The following is a 22875-nucleotide window of genomic DNA, read 5'->3' as shown; positions in this document are numbered from 1 at the left end:
ACATCAGTACAGGTTTAGTTTGCAGAGTAAGAGGGCGGAGAGGCCCTGCTTTTTGCTCTGGTCAGATATATCTGGTGTGTGGTTAGCTCTGGGAACCCCATTTTAGACACAGTTGATGGTAAGAGGTAACAAGAGCCTGGAGGATAGAAGAGGGATCAGGGCATCTGGGTGGCACAGTTGGCTAAGCGACTCTTGGTTTCAGCTCAGGTCAAGATCTCGGGGTCGTGAGATCGAGCCCCTGTCAGGGTTCCGCACTCAGCTGGGTGTCTGCTTGATATTCTCTCTCTCTGCGCCTCCCTCCACTTGCATGTGTGTGCTCTCTCACTCTAAATGAATAAATGAATGAATAAAATCTTTTAAACAAGAAGAGGGAGAGGTACAGGTACCTGTGACTCAGGAGGGCAGAACTAGGGCTCATTGGTGGAACTTCGCAGAAGTCTGAATTTTAGCTTGATAGACAGGCACTGGTGATCAGGAGCCTCACAGCATAGGCAGATCCTGACTTGGAAGGAGCCAGCTCCCAGGTGGCAGCAGCTCAGAGCAGCTGGCTGGCCGCCTGTCGGGGGCCACAGGTGAACTCTGAGGCCTGGCAAAGGTGGAGGCCTCACCTGGAGCAAGGTGGCTGTGTCGGCACCTCCTGTGGTCCAGGGGCTAGTCTTTGCCCTGGAGGTCAGCCCCGTGGGGGCGGTCTTCTTGAAAGAAGGAGTGTTTGAGCTGGAGAGGGTGAGCAAAATCCTGATAGTACAGGGTCAGGAACACAAGATGAGGGAAGAAAGAGCGGTTCTCCACACCTGCCTGGATGACTTTGGACATGTAGGGAAAGAAGAGGCAGTGTCTGTCAAGTTATGTGGACAGACATTGCTAAGAAATTGCACCTACATTTGTATGATGGGGTCACAGGTAGAACGGGTGCCATGTGGAGATGGGGTGGGGTAGCAGCCAGACTGGAAAGGTTGCAGGGGTGGGGTGTGCTTGGGAGAGGCAGTGAAAGTGGAGGTGCTGTGAGGTGGTGATGGGGTCACGAAGGGCCTGGCCCATCTGGCTTGGAGGTCTGTGCTGGGAATTCATAGAGGCAAGATTCGGCTGTTACGGGGGCCCGGTTGCTCAAGGAGAGGTTTCTGAGGGGTATCACTCAGGTTTTTGACATGGCAAATACTGTTTTTCTTGAACTGTTTTTAACTAGTTTAAATAGTGGGACAAGGGGTAGAGATTTATATTTTCCTTCCTAATTACTTTCCTGTGTACAATGTCTGCCAAAGACTAAAATCTCTAGAAAGAGGTTGCTCTGCATGATTTCTCTCAAGCTGCGAGCCTGCCCAGGCCGGTTGTGGGGAGGCAGAGGGACAGATCAAGCTGTACGTGTCTCCGCAGAGCCTGGGCCTGGTGGACCGCAACAACGAGCCGCTTACCCATGCCATGTATAACCTGGCCTCCTTGCGTGAGCTGGGTGAGACCCAGCGCCGGCCGTGTACCATCCAGGTGCCTGAGCCCATCCTCCGAAAGATAGAAACCTTCCTGAACCATGTAAGAGAACCAAGAGAACCCCTTCCTAGTCCCCCCGCCCACCTCCGTCTTCTCTGACTGAAAGCCTCTATGTGCAGCAGGCAGTAGTAGCTGCGCGTTTTCCCCAAGGTTGGAGCCTGGGAGTGCCCTTGCCCTGAGCCACCCAGTGTTGCCCAGGAGAGTCCTAGGGCAGTCCCCCTGCTGGCGCGCTGGGCCTCGGCACCTGGCCCAGGAGAAGCGTGTGGAGGGGCTCACGAATGAATGAGGAAGAAGGTATCTGTCTTTCACCGTTTTGCTTCCTTCTCCCATCCCCCAGTACCCTGTGGACAGTTCATGGATCTCCCCAGAGCTCCGGCTGCAGAGTGATGACATCTTGCCCTTGGGCAAGGACTCGGGGCCCCTGAGTGACCCTATTACAGGCAAGCCCTACGTGCCCCTGTCAGAAGCAGAGGAAGTACGTCTGAGCCAGAACTTGCTGGAGCTGTGGCGGCGGCGAGGGCCGGTCTGGCAGGAGGCCCCCCAGCTCCCTGTGGACCCACATCGGGACACCATCCTCAATGCCATCGAGCAGCACCCGGTGGTGGTCATCTCTGGGGACACGGGCTGCGGAAAGACCACACGCATCCCCCAGCTACTGCTGGAGCGTTATGTGAGCGAGGGCCGTGGCGCCCGCTGCAATGTAATTATCACTCAGCCTCGCCGCATCTCCGCCGTGTCCGTGGCACAGCGGGTCAGCCACGAACTGGGCCCCTCTTTGCGCCGGAATGTGGGCTTCCAGGTACGGCTGGAGAGCAAGCCCCCGGCCCGCGGCGGGGCCCTGCTCTTCTGCACTGTGGGCATCCTGCTGCGGAAGCTGCAGAGCAACCCCAGCCTGGAGGGCGTGAGCCATGTCATCGTGGATGAGGTCCACGAGCGGGACGTGAATACAGACTTCCTGCTGATTCTGCTCAAGGGCCTGCAGCGGCTCAACCCAGCCCTGCGGCTGGTGCTCATGAGTGCCACAGGTGATAACGAGCGCTTCTCCCGCTACTTTGGTGGCTGCCCTGTCATCAAGGTGCCGGGCTTCATGTACCCGGTCAAGGAGCACTACTTGGAGGACATCCTGGCCAAGCTGGGCAAGCACCAGTACCCACACAGGCATCGACACCACGAGGTGAGGGCACCTGCTCGCTGCCCCCCCCAGCCCCCTTCTGGGTTTCCCTCCTCCTTGTCCCTTTGGTGCAGTGGCCTAGGGTGAGTTCATGCTGCCAAGCCTCAGTTTCTGGGATAGAAACAGGAAACCATGGCTTCTGGGCAAGGGTTTGATGAGGGTTGGGGGTGACTTGTTGAGTGCCTTGCCCTGGGGCTGTGACTGTGGCCTCCCCCCCCCGCCCCCCCCAGTCTGAGGATGAGTGTGCACTGGATTTGGACCTCGTGACTGATCTGGTTCTGCACATCGATGCCCGAGGGGAACCAGGTGGGTGCTTTCCCCTCTGCCCTGTGCCCCCCCCTGACCTCCACCTGCCGAGAGTGACAGCTCATGCCTGTAGGGCCCCTTTACAGGTGGCATCCTCTGCTTCCTGCCTGGTTGGCAGGAGATCAAAGGAGTGCAGCAACGCCTCCAGGAGGCCCTGGGCATGCACGAGAGCAAGTACCTCATCCTGCCAGGTGAGAGTGTGGGTGCAAGTGAGGCTTGACGGCCCCTGGACACCAGTCCTGCCCTCTGGCATGGGGACTCTGCGCCAATTGGGACTCAAAGTGCCTGGATTTCTGACCAGGCTGCCCTACTTTTGCTGGCTTTTCCACCTTTCCCAGGCATAGTCTTGATCTGGGTCTCAGTTTCATCAAGATGGGGTCCAAATCCTTGCCCTGTGCGCTCATCACAGGGATCAGGAGTAGTGCCCATAACAGGCATGTTCTTGCCACCCACCAGTGCACTCCAACATCCCCATGATGGACCAGAAGGCCATATTCCAGCAGCCGCCAGTTGGGGTACGCAAGATTGTCTTGGCCACCAACATCGCGGAGACGTCGATCACGGTCAATGACATTGTGCACGTGGTGGACAGTGGTCTGCACAAAGAGGAGCGCTATGATCTGAAGACCAAGGTGGCACCCCTCTCCTAAGCCCAGCCGGCCCCTGGGGGAAGAGCTACACATTCCGAGGTGGCCCGTAGCCCAGATCAGCCTCGGCCCAGCCCTGTTTGTCTGGAGAAGGCCATATTCGTGGGCTCTCGGTGTCCCTGTTGTGGGGGTGGGGAGTGTTGAGGGCTTGAATGAGGCGAAGGCCAGCGAGGGGGAGCACCAAGGAAGGCCTTTTGGCATCGGCACAGCCACTTACCCGCCCCCTCCCTTAGGTGTCCTGCCTGGAGACCGTGTGGGTGTCCCGAGCTAACGTGATCCAGCGCCGGGGCCGGGCGGGCCGCTGCCAGTCAGGCTTTGCTTACCACCTATTCCCACGGAGCCGGCTGGAGAAAATGGTCCCTTTCCAAGTGCCGGAGATTCTCCGCACTCCCCTTGAGAACCTGGTGCTACAAGCCAAGATCCACATGCCTGAGAAGACGGTGCGCCAGAGGCGGGGCTGGGCAAGGGCTGGGCTTGGTTAGGGACGGGCGGGATGTGGGGCTCATGGTGGGTCTGGCTGGTTCTTGCTATAGGCAGTGGAGTTCCTTTCCAAGGCCGTGGACAGTCCGAACATTAAGGCAGTGGATGAGGCTGTGATCTTGCTCCAGGAGATCGGTGAGTGGGGCGGGCCGGGGCCGGGCTGCCGCTCGTCGGCTCTCAAGGGAGAATCTGACAGCTGAGCTGTTGCAGGAGTGCTGGACCAGCGGGAGTACCTGACCACCCTGGGGCAGCGCCTGGCCCACATCTCCACCGACCCCCGGCTGGCCAAGGCCATAGTGCTGGCCGCCATCTTCCGCTGCCTGCACCCGCTGCTGGTGGTTGTTTCCTGCCTCACCCGGGACCCCTTCAGCAGTAGCCTGCAGAACCGGGCGGAAGTGGATAAGGTCAGCCCCAGCCCCTCCCCAACCCTGGGTCCTGAAGCAGCTACCCCTGGCCCTCCCAGCCTGTGACCCTGGCACCCCCTCCTACTCCCTCCCAGGTGAAGGCACTGTTGAGCCACGATAGTGGGAGTGACCACCTGGCCTTTGTGCGTGCTGTAGCCGGCTGGGAGGAGGTGCTGCGCTGGCAGGACCGCAGCTCCCGTGAGAACTATCTTGAAGAGAACCTGCTCTATGCACCCAGCCTGCGCTTCATCCACGGTCAGTGGGATGCCCCGGCCTCCACCCACCCCCCCTGTCGCACTGGGCCAAGGCCCAGCTTGTGGGTCCCCAGCCTTGTGGCTTAGCCCGCCTTCACCTCCCCAGGACTCATCAAGCAGTTCTCAGAGAACATTTACGAGGCTTTCCTGGTGGGGAAGCCCTCAGACTGCACCCTGGCCTCTGCCCAGTGCAACGAGTACAGCGAAGAGGAGGAGCTGGTGAAGGGCGTGCTCATGGCAGGCCTCTACCCCAACCTCATCCAGGTGCTGCCTCTAGGGAGGGCCTGGCTGGCCCCAGTCCCCCTTCCACCCCCAGCTCTTCACTCAGCCCGCCCATCTCTTTTTACCCTCACAGGTGAGGCAGGGCAAGGTGACCCGGCAGGGCAAGTTCAAGCCCAACAGCGTCACTTACAGGACCAAATCAGGCAACATCTTGCTGCACAAGTCGACCATTAACAGGTGGGAAGTAGGTGGGGCACAGAGGAGTGGCTGGGCTGGCCTGGTCCAGAAGGGTGGGCTCACCCCACCCTCTATTCCCCAGGGAGGCCACGCGGCTCCGGAGCCGATGGCTGACGTATTTCATGGCTGTCAAGTCCAATGGCAGTGTCTTCGTCCGGGACTCCTCCCAGGTTCACCCGTTGGCCGTGCTGCTGCTGACCGACGGAGATGTCCATATCCGTGGTGGGTACTGGGTACTTGCACACTCCCCACCCTGCTGCCGTGGAGGCTGGCCCGTATCCTTGGGGGCTGGCCTCACTTGGCTCTCCTGCCTCTTCCTCCCTCTCTCAGATGATGGGCGCCGGGCCACCATCTCATTGAGTGACAGCGACCTGCTGAGGCTGGAGGGCGACTCCCGCACTGTGCGGCTGCTGAGGGAGCTGCGCCGGGCCCTGGGCCGCATGGTGGAGCGGAGCCTGCGCAGCGAGCTGGCCGCTCTGCCACCTGGCGTGCAGCAGGAGCACGGGCAGCTGCTGGCCCTGCTGGCGGAGCTGCTGCGTGGGCCCTGTGGCAGCTTTGACGTGCGCAAGACAGCTGATGACTGAGCCCCATGTCTGCTGGGGCTGTGTACAGAGTGCAAATGTTTATTTAAAATAAAGTTCTATTTATCCCTTGTGAGCATCGCTCTCCGCTGGGGGCTCCTCTCTTGGGGCCCCAGCACCCACACTCCTGCTTCTCAAGGGGCCTAAAGCCCACCCTGCAGGGTGGGCCCCGTGTTTCCAAGCCAGGACGGCAAGTGTGGAGCATAGGCTTGCCCGGGCCTCCCTCTCCCGGCCAGTGGTTCGCGGTGTGTGCTCATTGAAGCTGGCTGCCACCTCCCAGCTTCGAGTGGAACCAGGGGAGGAGTTCTACAGGCAGCTGAGGAAGGCCACTTGAGCCTTAACCAGGCTTGGGTTATATGGCAGCCCTGTCACGAGTGGGGACTCTTCTTTGTCACATCCACAGTTCCCAGAGGGTCATCAGGATTGTGGTGCACATCAGTCCCTTGATGTGAGGGGATGAGCTAGGGGGTGGAGACAAACCAGGATAACAGAAGATATGGACGGGGCCTGTGTGGTGGGACATCACGAGCTTTATTTACTCTTGAAATGGGTACAACAGAATCACAGATTGACACAGGCAATGGCTGAGCCATAAGCAAACTGGAAGTACAGAAACGTTGCACCCCCAAGTGGCTGCAGGTAGTACACAGCACACGGGCTCTGGTTCCTCGCTGGCAGGCAGCCTTTTCTCTGGCTTGGGGGACACAGGGGAGCTGGGACCAGATAGGCCCTCACAACAATGACTGTTCCAGCCCACTTAGTGTTCTGTTCCATAAGGGTCACCTCTCCCCCCTACCCTTGGACTGAGAGCCATCTGTCAACCTCCACCTCTGTGGGACTGGGACAAGAAGGGCATAGGTACCTCCAGGCCCTGCATAGCCTACTGCTTCTTCCTGCTGACAAAACATGGGTGCTGCCCTGATGTCATTGGCACAAACCATTCTGCAGTCTTTGGCTTGGGGAACGCTTTGTCCACAAGATCCCTGTAGTCTGTGCTTGGGGAGCTGGGGATGTGGTGTCAAACCTCCCCAAGGAAAACGCTACCTCCGAAGCGGGAGAACCTGCTGGCCCAGATGCCCTCCCAATCCGTGGAGATGCCATCTGAACCTAGGTCAAGGACCTCTACCTTCTCGGCTCCCAAGAGAGACAGCCAGAGTGATGGCGGGGAGGGCGAGGGGCCTAGGCTGGTGGCCTCCTCAGGGGCAAGTCTGCACTGCAGAAAATGCTCTTCCAGAGGAGAAGCCCTCAGAGACTCCCCGGCCATTTCACTACAAACTGTTACATTTTAATCCTTTATTAGAAACCATGCAAACTTTAATACAAAAAAAAAAAAAAAATACAAGTGCAATAAGAATCTTCATGTCAATACAATTCCCGGGATTTATCATTGCAGCCATCCCAAGAGCGGGCCTAGCTGGGACATTCCTCCACAGGCTGGCCCCACCTCTCCCCCATCCCCAGTCAGGCTGTAAGGGGCAGGGAGATGGCCTGTCTCATGCCTTTTTTAATTTCCATACCTGATTCCCAATCACCCATGTTGAGCTCTGGACAGCTTGGGCTCACCGGTAACTGAGGGCTCTGGTGTCCTAGGCCTGCAAGCCTGGAGGACTTTGACCTCCATAGCCCTTCCCTGTTTCTCTAGCCCTGAACTTGTACCTCCCACTAGATCCCAGGGAATGAGACAGAGATGCCAAAACCAGCCTCTTGGTTAGAAAAGAAAAGCAGCATACACACAAAATACCAGAACAACCAGTCCACACTCTGCCCAGCCGCTAGTGTGCCCCACCTGCTCATCAGGCCACAGCCCCTGCACCTCACCTGCCCCATCCACGCCTCCTGGGCCCCCAGCCACCCAGGCCAGGGCAGCCCCTGACGCCTGACCCCCTGGCAGGAGGCTTCAGGACCTCCCCTCCCTGTTTCCTTTAACACCTACTGAGGACTTTCATTTAGACATGGCTTCAACCTGCAAAACTCCTCTACCAGTTTTTAGGTTATTAAAAAAAAAAAAAAAAGAAAAAAAAGGATAAAACAAGAAAAGAGAAGTGTGACAGCAGCTAGGCAGGTATGGGAAGCAGCAGGGACAGGCAGGACCGACCCCTAGCTAACTTGGGGCAGGGCGAGACGCGCTTGGCCCCACCTGCACGGTGGGCAGCACCGAGGGATGAAAGGGAGAGGCAGGGGCTTCGCGGGTTCTGAGAGATGCAGTCCGCACCTGGCCACCACATGGCCATCCAATTCCATTCTTCCCTCCGGGTGGGCCCAGCGAGGAGGACAGCTATGTCAGTGTCTCTTGGGTTTGGTCCGAAAAACCCAAAGAGGAGGTTGGAATCCAGTTCCCCTCTCCTAGATCCCACAAGACCCCCAGGTGGCCTCCCCACCTCGTTCACCTCCCAAGCTGGTGTGCGGAGCAGTGCGCCAGGAAGGGACAGGAAGAAAGCGAGGAGCCAGGCCCAGGGCAGGGAGGAGAGGAGGTCTGGGGTGAGCCTGCGGCTGCCCTGGGTGAACAAGGTGGGGGAAAGGCATGGGGCCTGGAGGGCGGCCCAGCACCCAAGCCATGTGGGGTCTAGAAAGCAGCCCGGGACAGGGAGCCAAGAGCCCGGGTGCCTGCGCTGGGGCCGCCAGGGAGGTGGGGGGGGCGGGAGACAATGTCAGCCCCGTGGTCGGTGCGGGCCCTGGCATTTGCCCGGAACGTCAGCCTGTAGGTCTCAATCTGCAGTGACACGGGAGGAGGGAAGGGAGAGGGTCACGAGGGACACAAGAGGGGGAACACAGGGGACGGAAGACGAGACCAGAATGTCATCATTAGATGCCTGGAAAATAAAAGGTTGCTTGGTTAAAATTTAGGCCACAATCTAGTCAAAAAAAAAAGAAAAAAAAAAAGAGTTTCAATTTGCAGCCAGTGGCAGGGCCCCCGGCTGGCCCTCAGGCCAAGCCCAGCCACTTACTTGTCTCCTGGATCTGGCTGTCCAAGGTCTGGGCCTCCCTTTGGTCACCACCCCCTGCCAGGGTGGGGTGGCTACTGAGGCCACTGGCTGAAGTAGGGGCGCCAGCTTCGGGCGCTGCCTCGGGGATGGCTGGCTCCTCCCCAGCGGGGGGGCCCGGGCACGGAGGGGCCTCGCTGCCACCGCCCTCAGTCTACAATGAAACAGTGGGGGAGACAGTGCAGGGTCAGTCGGGGAGGAGGTGGGATGGTTGATGGTGGTGGGTTTACACACAGCCCCTTCCCTACCCCCCGCCCCCCCAACTGGATTAAGGTACAGTGGTCTGAAGAATCTGGGTCAGGTCCTCCCTGCTCCCCACTCCCGGGAGGCCTGGCACAAATGAAGAACACAGGCTCTGTGCTCCCTGCATGCAGCCTAGCTAGTGATACACTCTGGGAGACCCCTCTGTGAAGGGCGAAGCTTCCTGAGGTGAGAGGTGAGAGGTGAGAGGTACAGGCTTCTCAGTAAGGGTGACACCAAACAGCTGGCAGTGACAGCAGACTGGCAGCAAAAACCCTGGGAGCAATCAGGAGACACTGATGCTGGAACTGGCTCGGAAGCAGGGGTGCTGTAGGTCCACTGGGGAGCTCTGGAAGCTTGAAGTCAGTTGGGAGGGGTGCAGCCTGCCACCTTCGACCCAGTGAACCCCAGACGGCTCCCACCCGACACTGAGGCCTCCTTCTGTGCTGGGGACACAGGGGAGGGAGGAAGGTGTCCAGGGAGGTGTGACCCAGCGGAACTTCGGGGCCTGCAGGGCTTCCCAGGAGGAGGGGGCAGACAACGAACACTCAGTGTGAGAAAAGCGAAAGAGGGAAGGTCAGTGGGAGGCCACTGGAGAGAGCTGGAACACCCGGGCCCCAGCATGCCAAAAGGTGACAATGAAGACTTTACAGTGCTCTCTAGTCAGAACAGTGAAGGAGACGGGCCTCTGTATTAGAAAAACAATTTCAGAAATAATAAAGAAAGGAGGGTGATGTGAATAAAAAGAAAAGAACACAAGACTTGGGGGAAGAAAACCCAGGTGTAAATCCTGGTCTGTGGGTACTCGCCATGTGGCCTTGGATAAGTGACAGATCCAAGCTAGTGCCCCTCGAGGATGGACTAGGGCCGGGCTCCTCACAAGGCACGGAGCCATGAGCCACGAGCCTGTGACAGAGGAGGACCAGGACCCCAAATATTCACAGAAGCCAGTCAGGCCTTGAATGGGAGCGCTGACAGCAGATGGGCCAGGCTAGGCCTGCACCGGGCGTCAGATGCAGGAGGGAAGGCCCCCCACAGCTGCTCCTTGCCCTCCCCCTTGCTCACCTTCCCCTGAGCAGCTGCAGGCTTTCCTCCTGCTTGGGAGCCTGCAAGAGGTGGTTCCCATTGGTTTCCCCCCTGCCCCCACCCAATGACACGGAACAGAGGATAGACAGCATTTTGGCACACAGAGGGTCTCGCGGTGCTGTGGAAGGAGGGAGGGAGGGAAGGAAGGAGGGAAGGCAGGAGAGGCTCAGCCAGTCCTGAGGATGAGAAGCCCTGCCCACCTGAGCCCTCTCCCAGAGCCCCAGCCTGGGGCAGGCCTGACAGTTGGAAAGGTGCTACGTTGCTCCCAGGCCCAGCACGGAGCCCACTCCCACATGCCCTCTCATGAGGTAGCTGGGGAGAACTTTGCCATGCAGACCACCCACTCTGTGGAGGATCTGTGCCCTAGGCCACAGCCCGTTTGGAAATGGGTGAGATGGGCTCAGAAAAGTAAGGAAGGCCATGGCTCTCGGGAGAGATACGGTCTCCAGCTACACAAGGCAGAGACAGCCGGGCTGGGATCTCTTTACCTCTCCTGCCTCAATCAGGACTGATGATGAACACAGGGAAAACACAACAGTGTGGGGGAAACAGGACTCCTGACCATACTGAGGGGCGGTGACAGGTGCCTAGCTGCTGGGACCCAGACTCTAGCTGCACAGCATCCCCACCCTGCGCCCCCACCCTGGCTGTGTCCCCCTCCATCCTTCCCTCCCCTGCTGCCCCCTCACTACCTTCACGGCACCTCCTGCAGGCAGGTGGCCCACATTATCGAGGGAGCCCACCTTCGCCTGGGCCTTCTCCTTGAAGTTCAACTTCTGACTTTCAATCTTGACGTCTCCTCCACCTGGAACCAAAAAGCCACCAGTCACACAGGCAAAGCCAGGAGGCCAGAACAGGAATCCTAGCTTGGCCAAGGACTTGCTATGAGCCGGGTCCAGAAACAGGGAAAATGTGACCTGCTCCCAATGGCTGTGAGGACAAAGGAGGGAAGGACAGTGCACATGCTTGTCACACACAGCTCATCTTCTCAAAGGCAGGCTGACAACCTGCACCTGGCCAGCGGGAGCATCTCCACAGAGAAGTTGCCTTCACTCCACCACAGCCCACAGCACAGCCTCCAACCAAGCTCCTGAAAGTGCCTTGACTGTGCTGCCTTAGGTTCTCTTGGCAATGTAACAACTGCCTGTGACTGACTGGGGGGTGCGGGATGCCCCAGCTTCCTTTTAATAAATGCCATGTCAGGGTCGGGATTCTTATTTCACAGCTGCTTGAACTGATGCTGGAAAAGAGGAGTGACTGCCCTGAAGTTGAGCTGTCAGGACAGAGTATGAAGGGTCGCCTGAGCTACTGAAATAAACTTCACTGCAGTGAGAAGAAGGAACGTGGGAAGTGGTTCTGTTGTGGTGCAGCAGGAGGAGGAGAGGCAGGAGTGGTGTTGGCAGGGAGATGACAAAGGACAGGCACGGATGGACCAGTGCTGGGGCCCCGGCACAGTTGGGGCAGGAAGGTGGCCTGTGCACCAGGGTGAGCTCACAGCCAGAGTTGCCACAGGATCCGGGGCCTCCCCCTCAACGCCCAGCAGCCTGGCTTCCCTGTGAGCCCTGCTGTCACATGGCCATCTCCTTGGCTCCTGGACCAAACCAGAGCACTGGCCCCTGTCAGGTTCGCAGCACTCCTGCACACTGGCCCAGCCCTCCCCCATAGCCACAAGCCTGGCTTCAGTGGCCTACGGAAGTAGGTGTGGCACAAAACTGGATTTTCCAGACAAAAGGGGGAAAATGAAGGTGTGTTAAGGGCCAAGTCTGTTCAAGTCCTCTTGAACAGAACACTTTCTAAAATGGATGATGGCACACCCTGCCGGGAGGGAACTGGCCCCTGGTGCCTGACCTGCGAGAAGCCAGGTCTGCCAGCCACGGCCTGCTGCCCGTACCTGCCTACCTGCAGGTCCACTGTCATGCTCTGCTCAGCCCAGGCCGCATCCCCACTGTCCCTGCTGTTTGGAGTCCTCTGCTGGGGGCTGCTGAGCCGATCGTGCATGGTTAGAGCAGTCAGGTCCCTAGCCGCGGCCTGGCCCATGCTCTCGGACAACTCTAGGACCTGCTACAGCTGGCAGCTGATGTTCCGCTACCTAGGAACAGCCCCTGCTAATCTGACAACTCCTGTGGCATCAGCTCCCGACACGCAGTCCAGGAGCACCGCACACACAGCTGGTCCTTGAGACAATGACACCCACCCCTCATCAGGTGCACCTAAGAGGTCTGCACCCAGATCTCCCCACTGCCACCACCACCAGGCACTCAACCCTGTGCTTTCCATCACTGCCTCCTAGGTGGGGCAGCTACAGGAGTCTTTATGGAATGACAAAAGCATGGAGGTGAAACCTGGGGGCCTTGCCAGGACCACACACCCCAGGCATGCTGGGGTAAGGGAGGGAAAGACAGCACTTACCAGGTTTGTGCTTGATGTTAGCTTTGGACCCACATTTGGAGGAGACCTTAGAGATGTCCACCTTCTTATTCTGAATCTGAACCTGAGAAATCACAAAAGTATTACTGCCTCAGAGAGAGGGTGTATTTCAGAGCCAAACCTGTGTTCCCTTTATAATCTTCTCCACGTTCAGATTTCTCCTCTCCCTGCAAAGGGACTGATCTGAGTCTGTTCAAGATCAGGCTCATATCCCCAAGTGGAAATCCATCCTCGCCCTGCCTGCTGCTTTGGGACCCACCTCCAGCCGGACCAAACCAATGTTCCCACACACGCCAGGCTGTGCCCTCCCTGCCCTAGCTGTGCAGCTGCCAGGCAGGTCTTCTCCCATTTTTCTGGATCCAAATCTCCTGAAATGTCATTTTGTTCCACCTGAAATCCCACCCATCAACCCCTTGCTCAGAGATAATCTGGAATGATGTTTCAGTGTTCCCCTCCCAGGTCTTTCCAGGGCATTCTTCCCTCCTAGCTGACCGCATAGGAATGTATCCATCTATGACGTGTACCCCCTGCTTAATTCATGTTACCAGGATTTTCCCACAAAAGTTGAGAAATGCAAAGAGGGGGCCACATGATAATCTACCCTGTGAGATCTTACATAAACCTAACTCATGCCTGATATTGAACATTTAGATTTTTTCTGATTTTTCACCATTAAAACCATGGCAGCAATAGGGGTGTCTGGGTGGTGCAGTTGGTTGGGTATCTGACTCTCAGTTTCAGCTTGGGTTGTGTTCTTGGGGATATAGGACCGAGCCCTGTGAGCTCTGCACACAGTGTGGAGTCTGCTTAGGATTCTCTCTCCCCCTCTACCTCTCTCTTCTCTCACTCTAAAATAAATTTTTAAACTTTTTATTTTATTTTATTTATGATAGGCACACAGTGAAAGAGAGAGAGAGAGAGAGAGAGAGAGAGAGAGGCAGAGACACAGGCAGAGGGAGAAGCAGGCTCCATGCACCGGGAGCCCGACGTGGGATTCGATCCTGGGTCTCCAGGATCGCGCCCTGGGCCAAAGGCAGGCGCTAAACCACTGCGCCACCCAGGGATCCCTAATAAATTTTTAAAAAACAAATCTCCATGGCAACAATAAACATCTTTGTGGATAGAAGTCATGGCAAATCTGATGACCCCTCAAGCAAGACACCAAGGATTTAGCTAGTCAAAGGTTCAGACTGTATGTATTAAGCTTCTTTAAGCATAAGGCCTAATTGCTTTCCAGGAATGTGACAATGGGCACCCACCATCCCCTCCCAGCACTGGATATTTCCATTAAACACAGTAACATAAGCTCTTCCCATAAGCAGTGTGAGGTGATCTCTGGAAATGGTTTGCTATTCACTTGACCCAGAAAACCCTACAAAATCATGCAAATAAAGAGGTTCAAATCTTCGTGTTCACTTTAAGAACACATATGAAACCACCCAGGCCCTCCAGAGTAGGCCACCAAGTATCTGAAAGATGTCACTTTGCAGAAGCAACGTGTGCTGTGCCATTGCCACGATGGTAGAGTGATAGAGTTGGTAGGTGTGCCCAGGCCAAACAGCAGGGCTGGACACAGGGATGGTGGCCCAAAAAGAGTGCTGAATTTTTCTACACATACTTAAAAATGCAGAGAGTAATGTGGAACTTAAGGGTTGAGATGCAGATTCCCTGGTCATGGAGCACATCCAGATGAACAAAGCCCCAAAGATACAGCAGAGAAGTTATATGGTCGGATTCACCTGTTCATGAGCCCTCCCCTGCTGCAGAGATGATTATTACTGAAAAAGAGCAGATTGTTCCTAAACCAGAAGGGCAGGTTGCACAGAAGAAAAAGATATCCCAGAAGAAACCGAAGAAACAAAAACTTATGGCCCAGGAGTAAACACTGCATAAAATAAATGCAAATAAAAATTTTAAAAACAGGGATGCCTGGGTGGCTCAGCAGTTAAGTGTCTGCCTTCAGCCCAGGGCATGATCCTGGAGTCCCGAGATTGAGTCCCACACTGGGTTTCCTGCATGGAGCCTGCTTCTCTCTCTGCCTATGTCTCTGCCTCTCTCTCTCTTTCTCTCTCACAAATTAAAAAAAATCCAAACAAACCACCAACAACAAAACTGTGCTAATTTATATGTGAGAAATGTTCAGTTTTGGTTGCTCTGCTCATTATTTAAGGGTACTAAATTTATGCACAAGCCACCTCATTCTCCCAAAGAGCAGCGCCTAGCGCAGTCATGTATATTCACAGCCCAAGCCAGCAGCCTGGAACCCTACATCTGCAGCAACCAAGCACAGCCTCCAGGCTCTACAATGCCTTCTGCTCATCTGACATTCTGTCCATAGTTGATGAGGAATCACAAGGATGAATAGTCTTTTATCTGAAATGAATCATGTTGGGGATGGAGAGTGGTTTGGGTGTCCTCTGTACTTGGCCAGGCTTTTAAGGTGGCCAACAAACTTTGAATGATGTCTGCCCTGAAGAAGCCTTGGAAAAGCATCTTGCTACGGTGACCGATGGCATGTGTTTAACTTAGGAAAGGATTCATCTACAGGTGGGCACTGGGCTCTGGGATGAAAACTCCAGGGTCTGGCCTATGAGTGGCCCAGTTGTTCCCTGGTTCTATGGAAGAGCCTGGCTTTCCACTGCGGTCAGGCCCTTAACGCAGGGCTCCAGGGAGCCCTGTCGGCAGCTGGCACACCCTCTGGTGGGGTTTTATCACAATGTCATCCAATGACTACCTTCTAGGACCCAGTCTTTTCTTTTTCAGTGTCAGGAAATAGGGTTTCCATTGTACTGCCAGAGAACATATGTGATGCCTACTGCATTTTTACATGGCCACCCACAACCCAGGGCCTGCCACAGAGTAACTTCCCGGAATCTTCAGCTTGCTCGAGCCATTCTCACTCTCTGCTCATACTGCTCCTTAGCCTAGTGAGCCCACTGCTCTTTCCCAACCTTTGTTTATTTTATGTATTTTATTATTTTTTAAATTTTTTTAAAATTTTTTATTTATTAATGATAGTCACACACAGAGAGAGAGAGAGAGAGAGAGAGAGAGAGAGGCAGAGACACAGGCAGAGGGAGAAGCAGGCTCCACGCACCGGGAGCCCGACGTGGGACTCGATCCTGGGTCTCCAGGATCGCGGCCTGGGCCAAAGGCAGGCGCTAAACCGCTGCGCCACCCAGGGATCCCTATTTATTTATTTTAAAGATTCTATTTATTTATTCATGAGAGACACACAGAAAGAAAGAGAGAGAGGCAGAGACATAGGCAGAGGGAGAAGCAGGCTTCCTGCAGGGAACCGAATGTTGGACTCGATCCTAGACTCCAGGAGCACATCCTGAGCCGAAAGCAGACCCTCCACTGCTGAGCCACCCAGGTGTCCCTCTTCCATGTCCTTTAAAGGCCAGCTCAAGGGTCACCTTCAAAGCTTTCCCTGGCTCTAATTTCACTCCACCTCTTCTTCACATCAACTGTTTTTGTTTTTCAAAGAGTTTAAATTTATTTATTCATGAGAGACAGAAAAGAGAGAGGCAGAGACATAGGCAGAGGGAGAAGCAGGCTCCATGCAAGGACCCCGATGTGGGACTTGATCCCAGTACTCCGGGATCACCCTGAGCCAAAGGCAGACATTTAACTGCTGAGCCACCCAGATGTCCCACATAATCTCTTGAAGGTACAATGGCATCACCAGGACATTAACTGCTTCACACGTTCAGTAATCATTTACAAAGTACCAATCACCCACAAAATAACCTCTGCTTTGTCTCCTATTCCCAACAAGGCTGCAATTCTCTCTAGATGGGAACACAGGGAAGTACTTTTCTCAACCAAATGTCTGGCAGCTCCTTAAACCAAGACCATTGAGACCCGCAGCAATGGTGGCAAACTCCTCTGTGCCATCCCTGAGACTCCTGTGAGGAGGTACGGAGTTCACTTGCCAAGGTCTGGAGCCCACATTTCTTGAGACAGTCTTCTGCCGCTGAAGCCACCATTTCTTTACCTCTTGCCTGGTTCTTAAGTAAAGAATAGCTGACTAGGGGAAATTGGGCTTTATAGATATACTCTGGCCAATAAGCAAAGAAGGACTGATATAATTAGAGTCTCACCATAGTACACCCCTACTGAATGCATGGATCTAAGTACTGGCCATCAGGAAGAAAGAGACACACACACACACACACACACACACACACACACACACACAACCAAAGAGTGGAACATGATGTGCCTCCTGACAACATCACCACTATCAATGGAAGTCCTGCAAAAATCTGGGGGGTTGGGGGTGAGAAATAAAACCTGAATCAATGTGAAGAATACCAAGGGACAATGGAATATGTTAAATGAAACCACAGGGATGTAAATCAGCAGAATCCAGATTCTGGGAGAAGCTACTTGGTTCACTCATGAAAAATACCGCTAAAAAAAAAAAAAAAAAAAAAAAAATTGAAGGGAGCCTACAGAGTAAAAGAAACTTAAGATTATAAAAGACAAGAGACACATCAATCAATCACAACTTATGGACCTTAGTTGTATTCCTGATTTGAATAAGCAAACCTATTTTAACACATCAGTGGGAGTTTTACAAACACATACATACATATACATATATACACACACGATACATTCAAGAGTTCTTATCTTTTTGAAGTTATAAATGGAATATTTGTAGATGAATGATGTATCTAGGCCTAGCTTCAAAATTGTCGGGGCGGGGGTGGGGTATGCATAGTAGGTAAGATTGGCCACAAGGAGGGGCGCCGGGCTGGCTTGGAGCGTGCAATTCTTAATCGCCGGGCCTGGGTTTGAGCCCCACACTGGGTGTAGAGATCATTTAAAATAAATACATTTTAAAAAAACAAACAACTGCCCACAAGGATAATAAATGAAGCCAGGTAAAAGGTATATCCAGTTCGTTGTAATTTTTTCCCTATTTTTGTATGTATTTAACAATTTTCTATAGCTGCAAGTTTTAAAAAGCTTAACCATGTCACCCTCACTTAACAAGGCCCACTATATGAGACGTAGCTCTGCCTCCTGAGGCTGGTATGCAGAGAAGCCACAGTCCATTCTAGACAATCCCACCCACACCCTGGCAGCATCCTCCCCTGGCCACTCACCTGTGCTTGATGCTTTAGGGAGCTATGTGCCACTTCCCTGGCCTAGGACATGAATTTCTCAGATGTCCTCCCCCAGCGAAGCCTGATGGCCAGCAGAAGCCATGCCATGCCACCTCTGCAGTCCTCTCACTGCACCACCAACCCTGGCATCCCCTATACCTCGCTCTAGCTACTCGCACAGTCTGCCCCACTGGCCTGTGACACCTCGAGCCTGCTGGACACAGTGGTACAGGCTGCAGAAATGACACAGCTGCCAGGTCTAGAACCCTTCACACACACGTCTCCCCTCACGAGGATGAAATGGAAGAAAAACGGCCACAACATCTTAAATCAGGGTTAAACCTGCTACATTCCCTGCCCTCATGTCCTGCTGGCTCTCGAGGAGGACACATGCATGTACACAGGGCACTCTGGAGCACTAGCTGGGATCCTGCTCCAGGATCCACTCCTCTGGGTGTTAGCCTCAGAATCTCCACCCAGGGGGAAACGGGGTTTGTGTGTGACCTGTGACCCGGTTCTACGTGCACAGCGGGCCTGCTCTTTGTCCATGGCCTGTTTATCTGTGGTGGCTTTATGCAGGGGAAGAGGGAAAGGAGGACAATCAGGCTGCTCATTCTCCTCTTCCCACCTGCAAATACTGTTCTCCCAGGCCACTTCCTAATGCCTCTGTCTAAAGGGAGCCTCCCACAATAAAATGCTTTACAGAGTGCCCGGGTTCAGCGGCTGACTCCTGATTTCGGTTCAAGTCGTGAGATCGAGCCCCGTATCAGGCTGTGCAGTGAGTGCAAAGTCTGCCTGTCCCTCTGCCTCCTGCTTGGTCATTTTCCCCCAGCCCTCACCCCACGCACTCTCTCTCAAATAAACTTTAAAAAATATTTTTAAATAAATGCTTTAGGGACACCTGGGTGGTTCAGCAGTTGAGCATCGGCCTTCAGCATGATCCCAGGATCCCAGATTGAGTCCCACATCGGAATCCTTGCAGGGAGCCTACTTCTCCCTCGGCCTAGGTCTCTGCCTCTCTCTCTCTGTGTTTCTCATAAATAAATAAAATCTTTAAAAAAAAATCTTAAAAATAATCTTGGAAGTCATGTGTAAGCTGTGTAGGAAGACCGCAGCAGGTGATAAATAATGCTCGTACATGCACCACACACCACACTAAATGCGTTTCTGTCACACACACAAGGACCAGTTCCTTCAGGGTCCCCTGCTCACCTCCTGCTTTCATCTAGGCCGAAAAAGCTAAAGCCGATGCCTACGTGGAGCCCTCATAAGTTGGATCTCTATCACCTGAATCAGATACTGTCTTTAAACGCTTCACCCACTTCAGCTGATCCCACACCAGGCTGGCTCACATCTGGCCACCTACCAAGCCAGGCAGGGGCATGACCTCCGTGTCAGGATGCAGTTTTGATCCAGTGGCAGGAATGCCACTGGAGTGGAAGTGACTGGAAGGAGGCGCTGTGAGGGAACTTGTATGGGGCAAGAGAGGGACATGAGGCTGATCCCTCACAAGAGAACTACTGGGTGGGGAGACTGTGAGCCATGGGCAGGATGGCTGAGGGGGCAGCTGAGGGGGCAGGAGGGACCCAGCCTGAAAATGGAAAAGATGAGTGGAGCAGGACTCAGTCCAGTTCAGGGCAGTAGAGAGAAGGAACTGAATTAAGCCAAGGGAGACTGGGCAGGAGGGGCTTCATCGCTCTAGGGCGGGGAAAGAAGCATGTGCTGGAGTCCCACCTGCCCGGGTGCTGTCACAGGGACACGTGGAGAGCCAACAGGCTGTTCTTTACCACTAGGCCAGGGCCTCCCTGGGTGCCAGAGTCACCTGTGTGCCCAACAGAGCTTAGGGCTGGCACAGGAGGGCAGCATGATGAAAGGACATCTGGATGGAAGAAGGGGCCGAAGAGAAAAGGATGGCTGAGGGAGTAAAAGAAGGACGGATTCACAAAAGGGGAAGAGGGGAGGAGAGCAGACAGGGAAGATGGGTGAGAAGATGCCGAGTGGGCGTCACCGGCTTATTACATTGAGGGATTTCCTAGAAACAGTCATCTAAACACACGGGAGCATGGAGGCCTCCCCTCACTCCACTAGCCGGCATCTAGAAACAAGGCCTGGGCCAGGCTGTCGTGTCCCAGTGAGCGAGGGCAGGTGGTCCTCTCCCCTCTGTGCCCACCAGAGGCTGGGCCTTAGACACCAGCTGTCCAGAGCTCATACTTACATTACCACCTCCAGGGACATGCTTAATATTGTCCTTGGAACCACACTTGGACTGAATATGGCTGTAGCTCACTTTTTTGGAGACTATCTGGACCTGGAGTGTTAGAGAACAGAAAAAAAACAACACAAAGGGAGAGGGCTGGTTAGAACCAACACAGGGCAGGCAGTGAGTCCACACGTGATCACAGTGACTGACAAAGAGTGCTGTTACAGCTCTGCCCCCAGCTGCAGCAGAATGGCGGTGGGGAAGCACAGGGGAAGTGATCTGAAGGAAGTAGGAAAGGGAGTGAAGACAAGAACAAACGACACAAGGACAGAAGCAGATGCTGAAGGGCTATGGGGTCCTCCTCACTGCTCCTTGGGGCTGGGCTGTGGCTCACGAGGCCCAGCCAGCAGCAGCCCTGCCCCTGCACCCGCCTGCTCCCTCCCTGAGAGCCACGGCAGTGTCTGGCCACTTCTCTATGTGAGGGTCCTGCTCATCTGGAATGGTCCTCACCCAGGTTTGGCACTTCCCTTAAATCTGGGCCTGGGAACTACAGCAGCCAGACCCTCTATGGGAGGAAAGGCTGCTCTGAGAAGCACTGGGCAGCTGGCTCCTGGGGCACAGATCTGCTGCAGGAAAGAAGGGACATCAGAGCTTAGTTACAAATGCAAACAGAACAGAGGCCGCTGGAGCTGCCGTGCAGAGTCAGGACACCAGGGGGAGCACAGGTCAAGCCTCAGCAGTGCCACACTCCAAAAGCAGCCTGTTTGTCTCGGGGCTGGGGGCTCAAGAAAGCACAGGACCAGTGAGCTTCTGGTCTAGATTCTTTTTTAACTCAAGGGTCAAACACTTCCTTCTATCCACCAGATGTCCAATCCTGTGCCCTGTGAATTTCGTGAGCAAAGAGAACGGGCTTCAAGCAGAGCTGCAGTGATGCCTAATTGGGCGGGCGGGCATGTGGTGGGGGTGGGGCGCATACACCTCAATGCTGTAGTGCTTATGAATGGCTCCCCCTGGAATGCAGCCACACAAAGGCCCAGGCTCTAAGGGCAGGGACAAAGAATTCTCTTTGAGCCTTCTGAAAAAGAAACAGTTGCCAGCTTCCTTCCTTCCTTTGCCTCAGAGCTCTTCACAAATGAAGCAGGCCCCAAGCTGAAGAGTTTTCCACAGAGCAATCTACCCCGAGAAATTCCAACTCCAATCCTCTTACTATTTCATGCCTTCTGTACAATGTAAGTGATAAATAACTGGTTAACAAACCGTTTCCTAATGAAACCCTGCTCTAAACCTGAGACCCACAGGGCCTCTAAGAGGAGTCCCCTCAAAAACTCATCGACTGTATCAACTCCTTGGGCTGAGAGATCACCTACTTGCCACAGCTAAGGGAAGAAGGTTCCCATAGCAAGCAGGAGGGGCTTAGTTCCAAGATGTGGAGGCAAGCGGAAAGAACCTAGAGTTTCCGCTTACCTGTACAATCCCTGGGCTGAATGGGTTTCTGGTGGGAATGAGCTCCTGAACTTTAGGTGAGGAGGTGACATGGGGAACCAGGGCAAATGAAGCTATCTCCACAGCCAGCATGTTATGAAAGGGGCCTCCTAGGTCAATATAAAGCACCAGTGCTCCAGGGTTCCTGGGGCTGGAACTAGCCAACACCATGTCTCACTGTAGAAGAATCCGGATGCTCATGGTGTGTGTTTTTACATATGAAACAGGTGGGGTTTCACATCAAGGTCAGTGTGAAGGAAGTGGCTGAAGGTTTTTGGATCCATTTTATCCAGCTGAATGAGTATTCCCCAAAGGGTAATGGGCTCCCAACTCTGTTACTGTCAGGGCTAATACAAAAATTTTTCTGATGGCTGAGTCATCTGACAAAGAGGAGGGAATGCGGGGGCAAAGTAGAAACCAGTTAAGGACAGGAAAAAAGTGCAATAGAAGGGAAAGTGACTTAGGCTGGAAGAAACAGTTTATCATCTTTTACCTTCCAGAGGTAAAAGTCTAAATAAAACTCACTTTCCCAGCAGGTGGTTTCTGTGCACTCGCAATGGGACCAGCTGTTTTAGTGACTGCGTTAGGTTCAGGCTTTCGAGCCGGAGCAGATGCCTCTGTTTTTTTCTCTACCTTGGCCTGGATGGAGATAAAGGGAGGGCATGTTTCAAACCAAGAGGGTAAGAGCCCAAATGCCAAGAAGGGAAGAAAGCTGTAGGGGACTCAAATCCAGGCCAGGCCACCAGGCAGAAGCAGGTCATCCTTGCTCCTACAGAAAAAAACCACCATTTCCCAGAGAGGACCAGCCAGGGGAAGGAGCTGCAGACCAAAGTCTTGAGACCTGAGGAAGAGTTTAAGACACCATTCAGAGAGAAGGTGGGAAGGAGGACTAAGTTAGTGATTTTGAGCGTGTGTTTTTCAATCACAATGCCCTCCCACTCAGATGTCCCCACGCAAGCTGCCATAGTCAACAGGGAGCCACTACTGAAGATGGGAAGAATCACACTATTCAGGTATGTTGGAACAGAAAAGAATTTCATCACCAGGCCAAGTCACTTGACTCCCCACCAAGACTACCTGTAACTTTTGCCCAAGGAAAGCATTAGAGGAGTACAGGAAGGGGGAGATGGGGTCATGCACTGGGTATGCCAGAGCCACAGATTCTTAGCAAAAGCCACTGTCAGAGGTTTAGTCCAGACTAATCCCAGTGTCTTCCAAAAGTACCAGGATTCTGCCTCATTTTGGGCCCCGTTCAATTTTTTAAAGGCTCTGGGTTGAAGCAATTTAAGCTATCCTACCAAGTGGGAGGTGGTGGTTTAAGTGCGAGAAAATCACATAGGAAATGAGAAGGTTACTGCTCCAAGGACTTAAACTGGGACTTTTGCCACTACCTCCCATCATTGCTAATAGCTGACAAATAATTCTGGGGTAGATACAACCAGAAAATCCTTGAGCTTCGTGAAGCACAGGGGCCTGCCCTGCTGCACTCCGTGGCGACTCTCCAGGGCAGCCCTGCCGATTAGGAAAGTAGAAGGCCTGCAGCAGCGAGTCATCC

At 54.2% G+C, this 22875-nt stretch overlaps 2 protein-coding genes across 57 annotated transcripts in view; one reads left to right on the top strand and one right to left on the bottom strand.

Annotated features, from left to right (window-relative positions):
- Positions 1-5860, top strand: part of DHX30 (DExH-box helicase 30) — a 29376-nt gene extending 23516 nt beyond the window's left edge. For all 7 annotated transcript variants that reach the window (XM_072722387.1, XM_072722389.1, XM_072722391.1 and 4 more), the window contains 13 exons: positions 1372-1524; positions 1820-2656; positions 2884-2959; positions 3046-3150; positions 3416-3591; positions 3840-4046; positions 4140-4221; positions 4297-4490; positions 4586-4745; positions 4851-5008; positions 5100-5203; positions 5286-5425; positions 5534-5860. In XM_072722387.1, the coding sequence (XP_072578488.1) occupies positions 1372-1524; positions 1820-2656; positions 2884-2959; positions 3046-3150; positions 3416-3591; positions 3840-4046; positions 4140-4221; positions 4297-4490; positions 4586-4745; positions 4851-5008; positions 5100-5203; positions 5286-5425; positions 5534-5787 (2646 nt within the window). In that variant the 3' untranslated portion in view covers positions 5788-5860. The remainder of the gene's footprint in view (positions 1-1371; positions 1525-1819; positions 2657-2883; positions 2960-3045; positions 3151-3415; positions 3592-3839; positions 4047-4139; positions 4222-4296; positions 4491-4585; positions 4746-4850; positions 5009-5099; positions 5204-5285; positions 5426-5533) is intronic.
- A 436-nt stretch (positions 5861-6296) lies between these two features.
- MAP4 (microtubule associated protein 4) overlaps positions 6297-22875 on the bottom strand; it is a 199713-nt gene continuing 183134 nt past the window's right edge. For 7 of the 50 annotated variants that reach the window (XM_025988942.2, XM_025988995.2, XM_072722354.1 and 4 more), the window contains 6 exons: positions 21846-21959; positions 19854-19946; positions 12501-12582; positions 10784-10896; positions 8730-8919; positions 6297-8594 (listed from right to left, as the gene is read on the bottom strand). In XM_025988942.2, coding sequence (XP_025844727.1) covers positions 8587-8594; positions 8730-8919; positions 10784-10896; positions 12501-12582; positions 19854-19946; positions 21846-21959 — 600 coding nt within the window. In that variant the 3' untranslated portion in view covers positions 6297-8586. Of the gene's footprint in view, positions 8595-8616; positions 8920-10783; positions 10897-12500; positions 12583-19853; positions 19947-21845; positions 21960-22875 lie in introns of those variants that run through there. The other 43 variants (XM_025988934.2, XM_072722346.1, XM_072722365.1 and 40 more) reach the window with 11 other exon arrangements.

The sequence above is a fragment of the Vulpes vulpes genome, chromosome 9, assembly GCF_048418805.1.
Source record: "Vulpes vulpes isolate BD-2025 chromosome 9, VulVul3, whole genome shotgun sequence".
In the NCBI taxonomy this organism is placed as follows: Eukaryota; Metazoa; Chordata; class Mammalia; order Carnivora; family Canidae; genus Vulpes; species Vulpes vulpes.
This window is presented reverse-complemented; position numbering and strand designations above follow the sequence as displayed.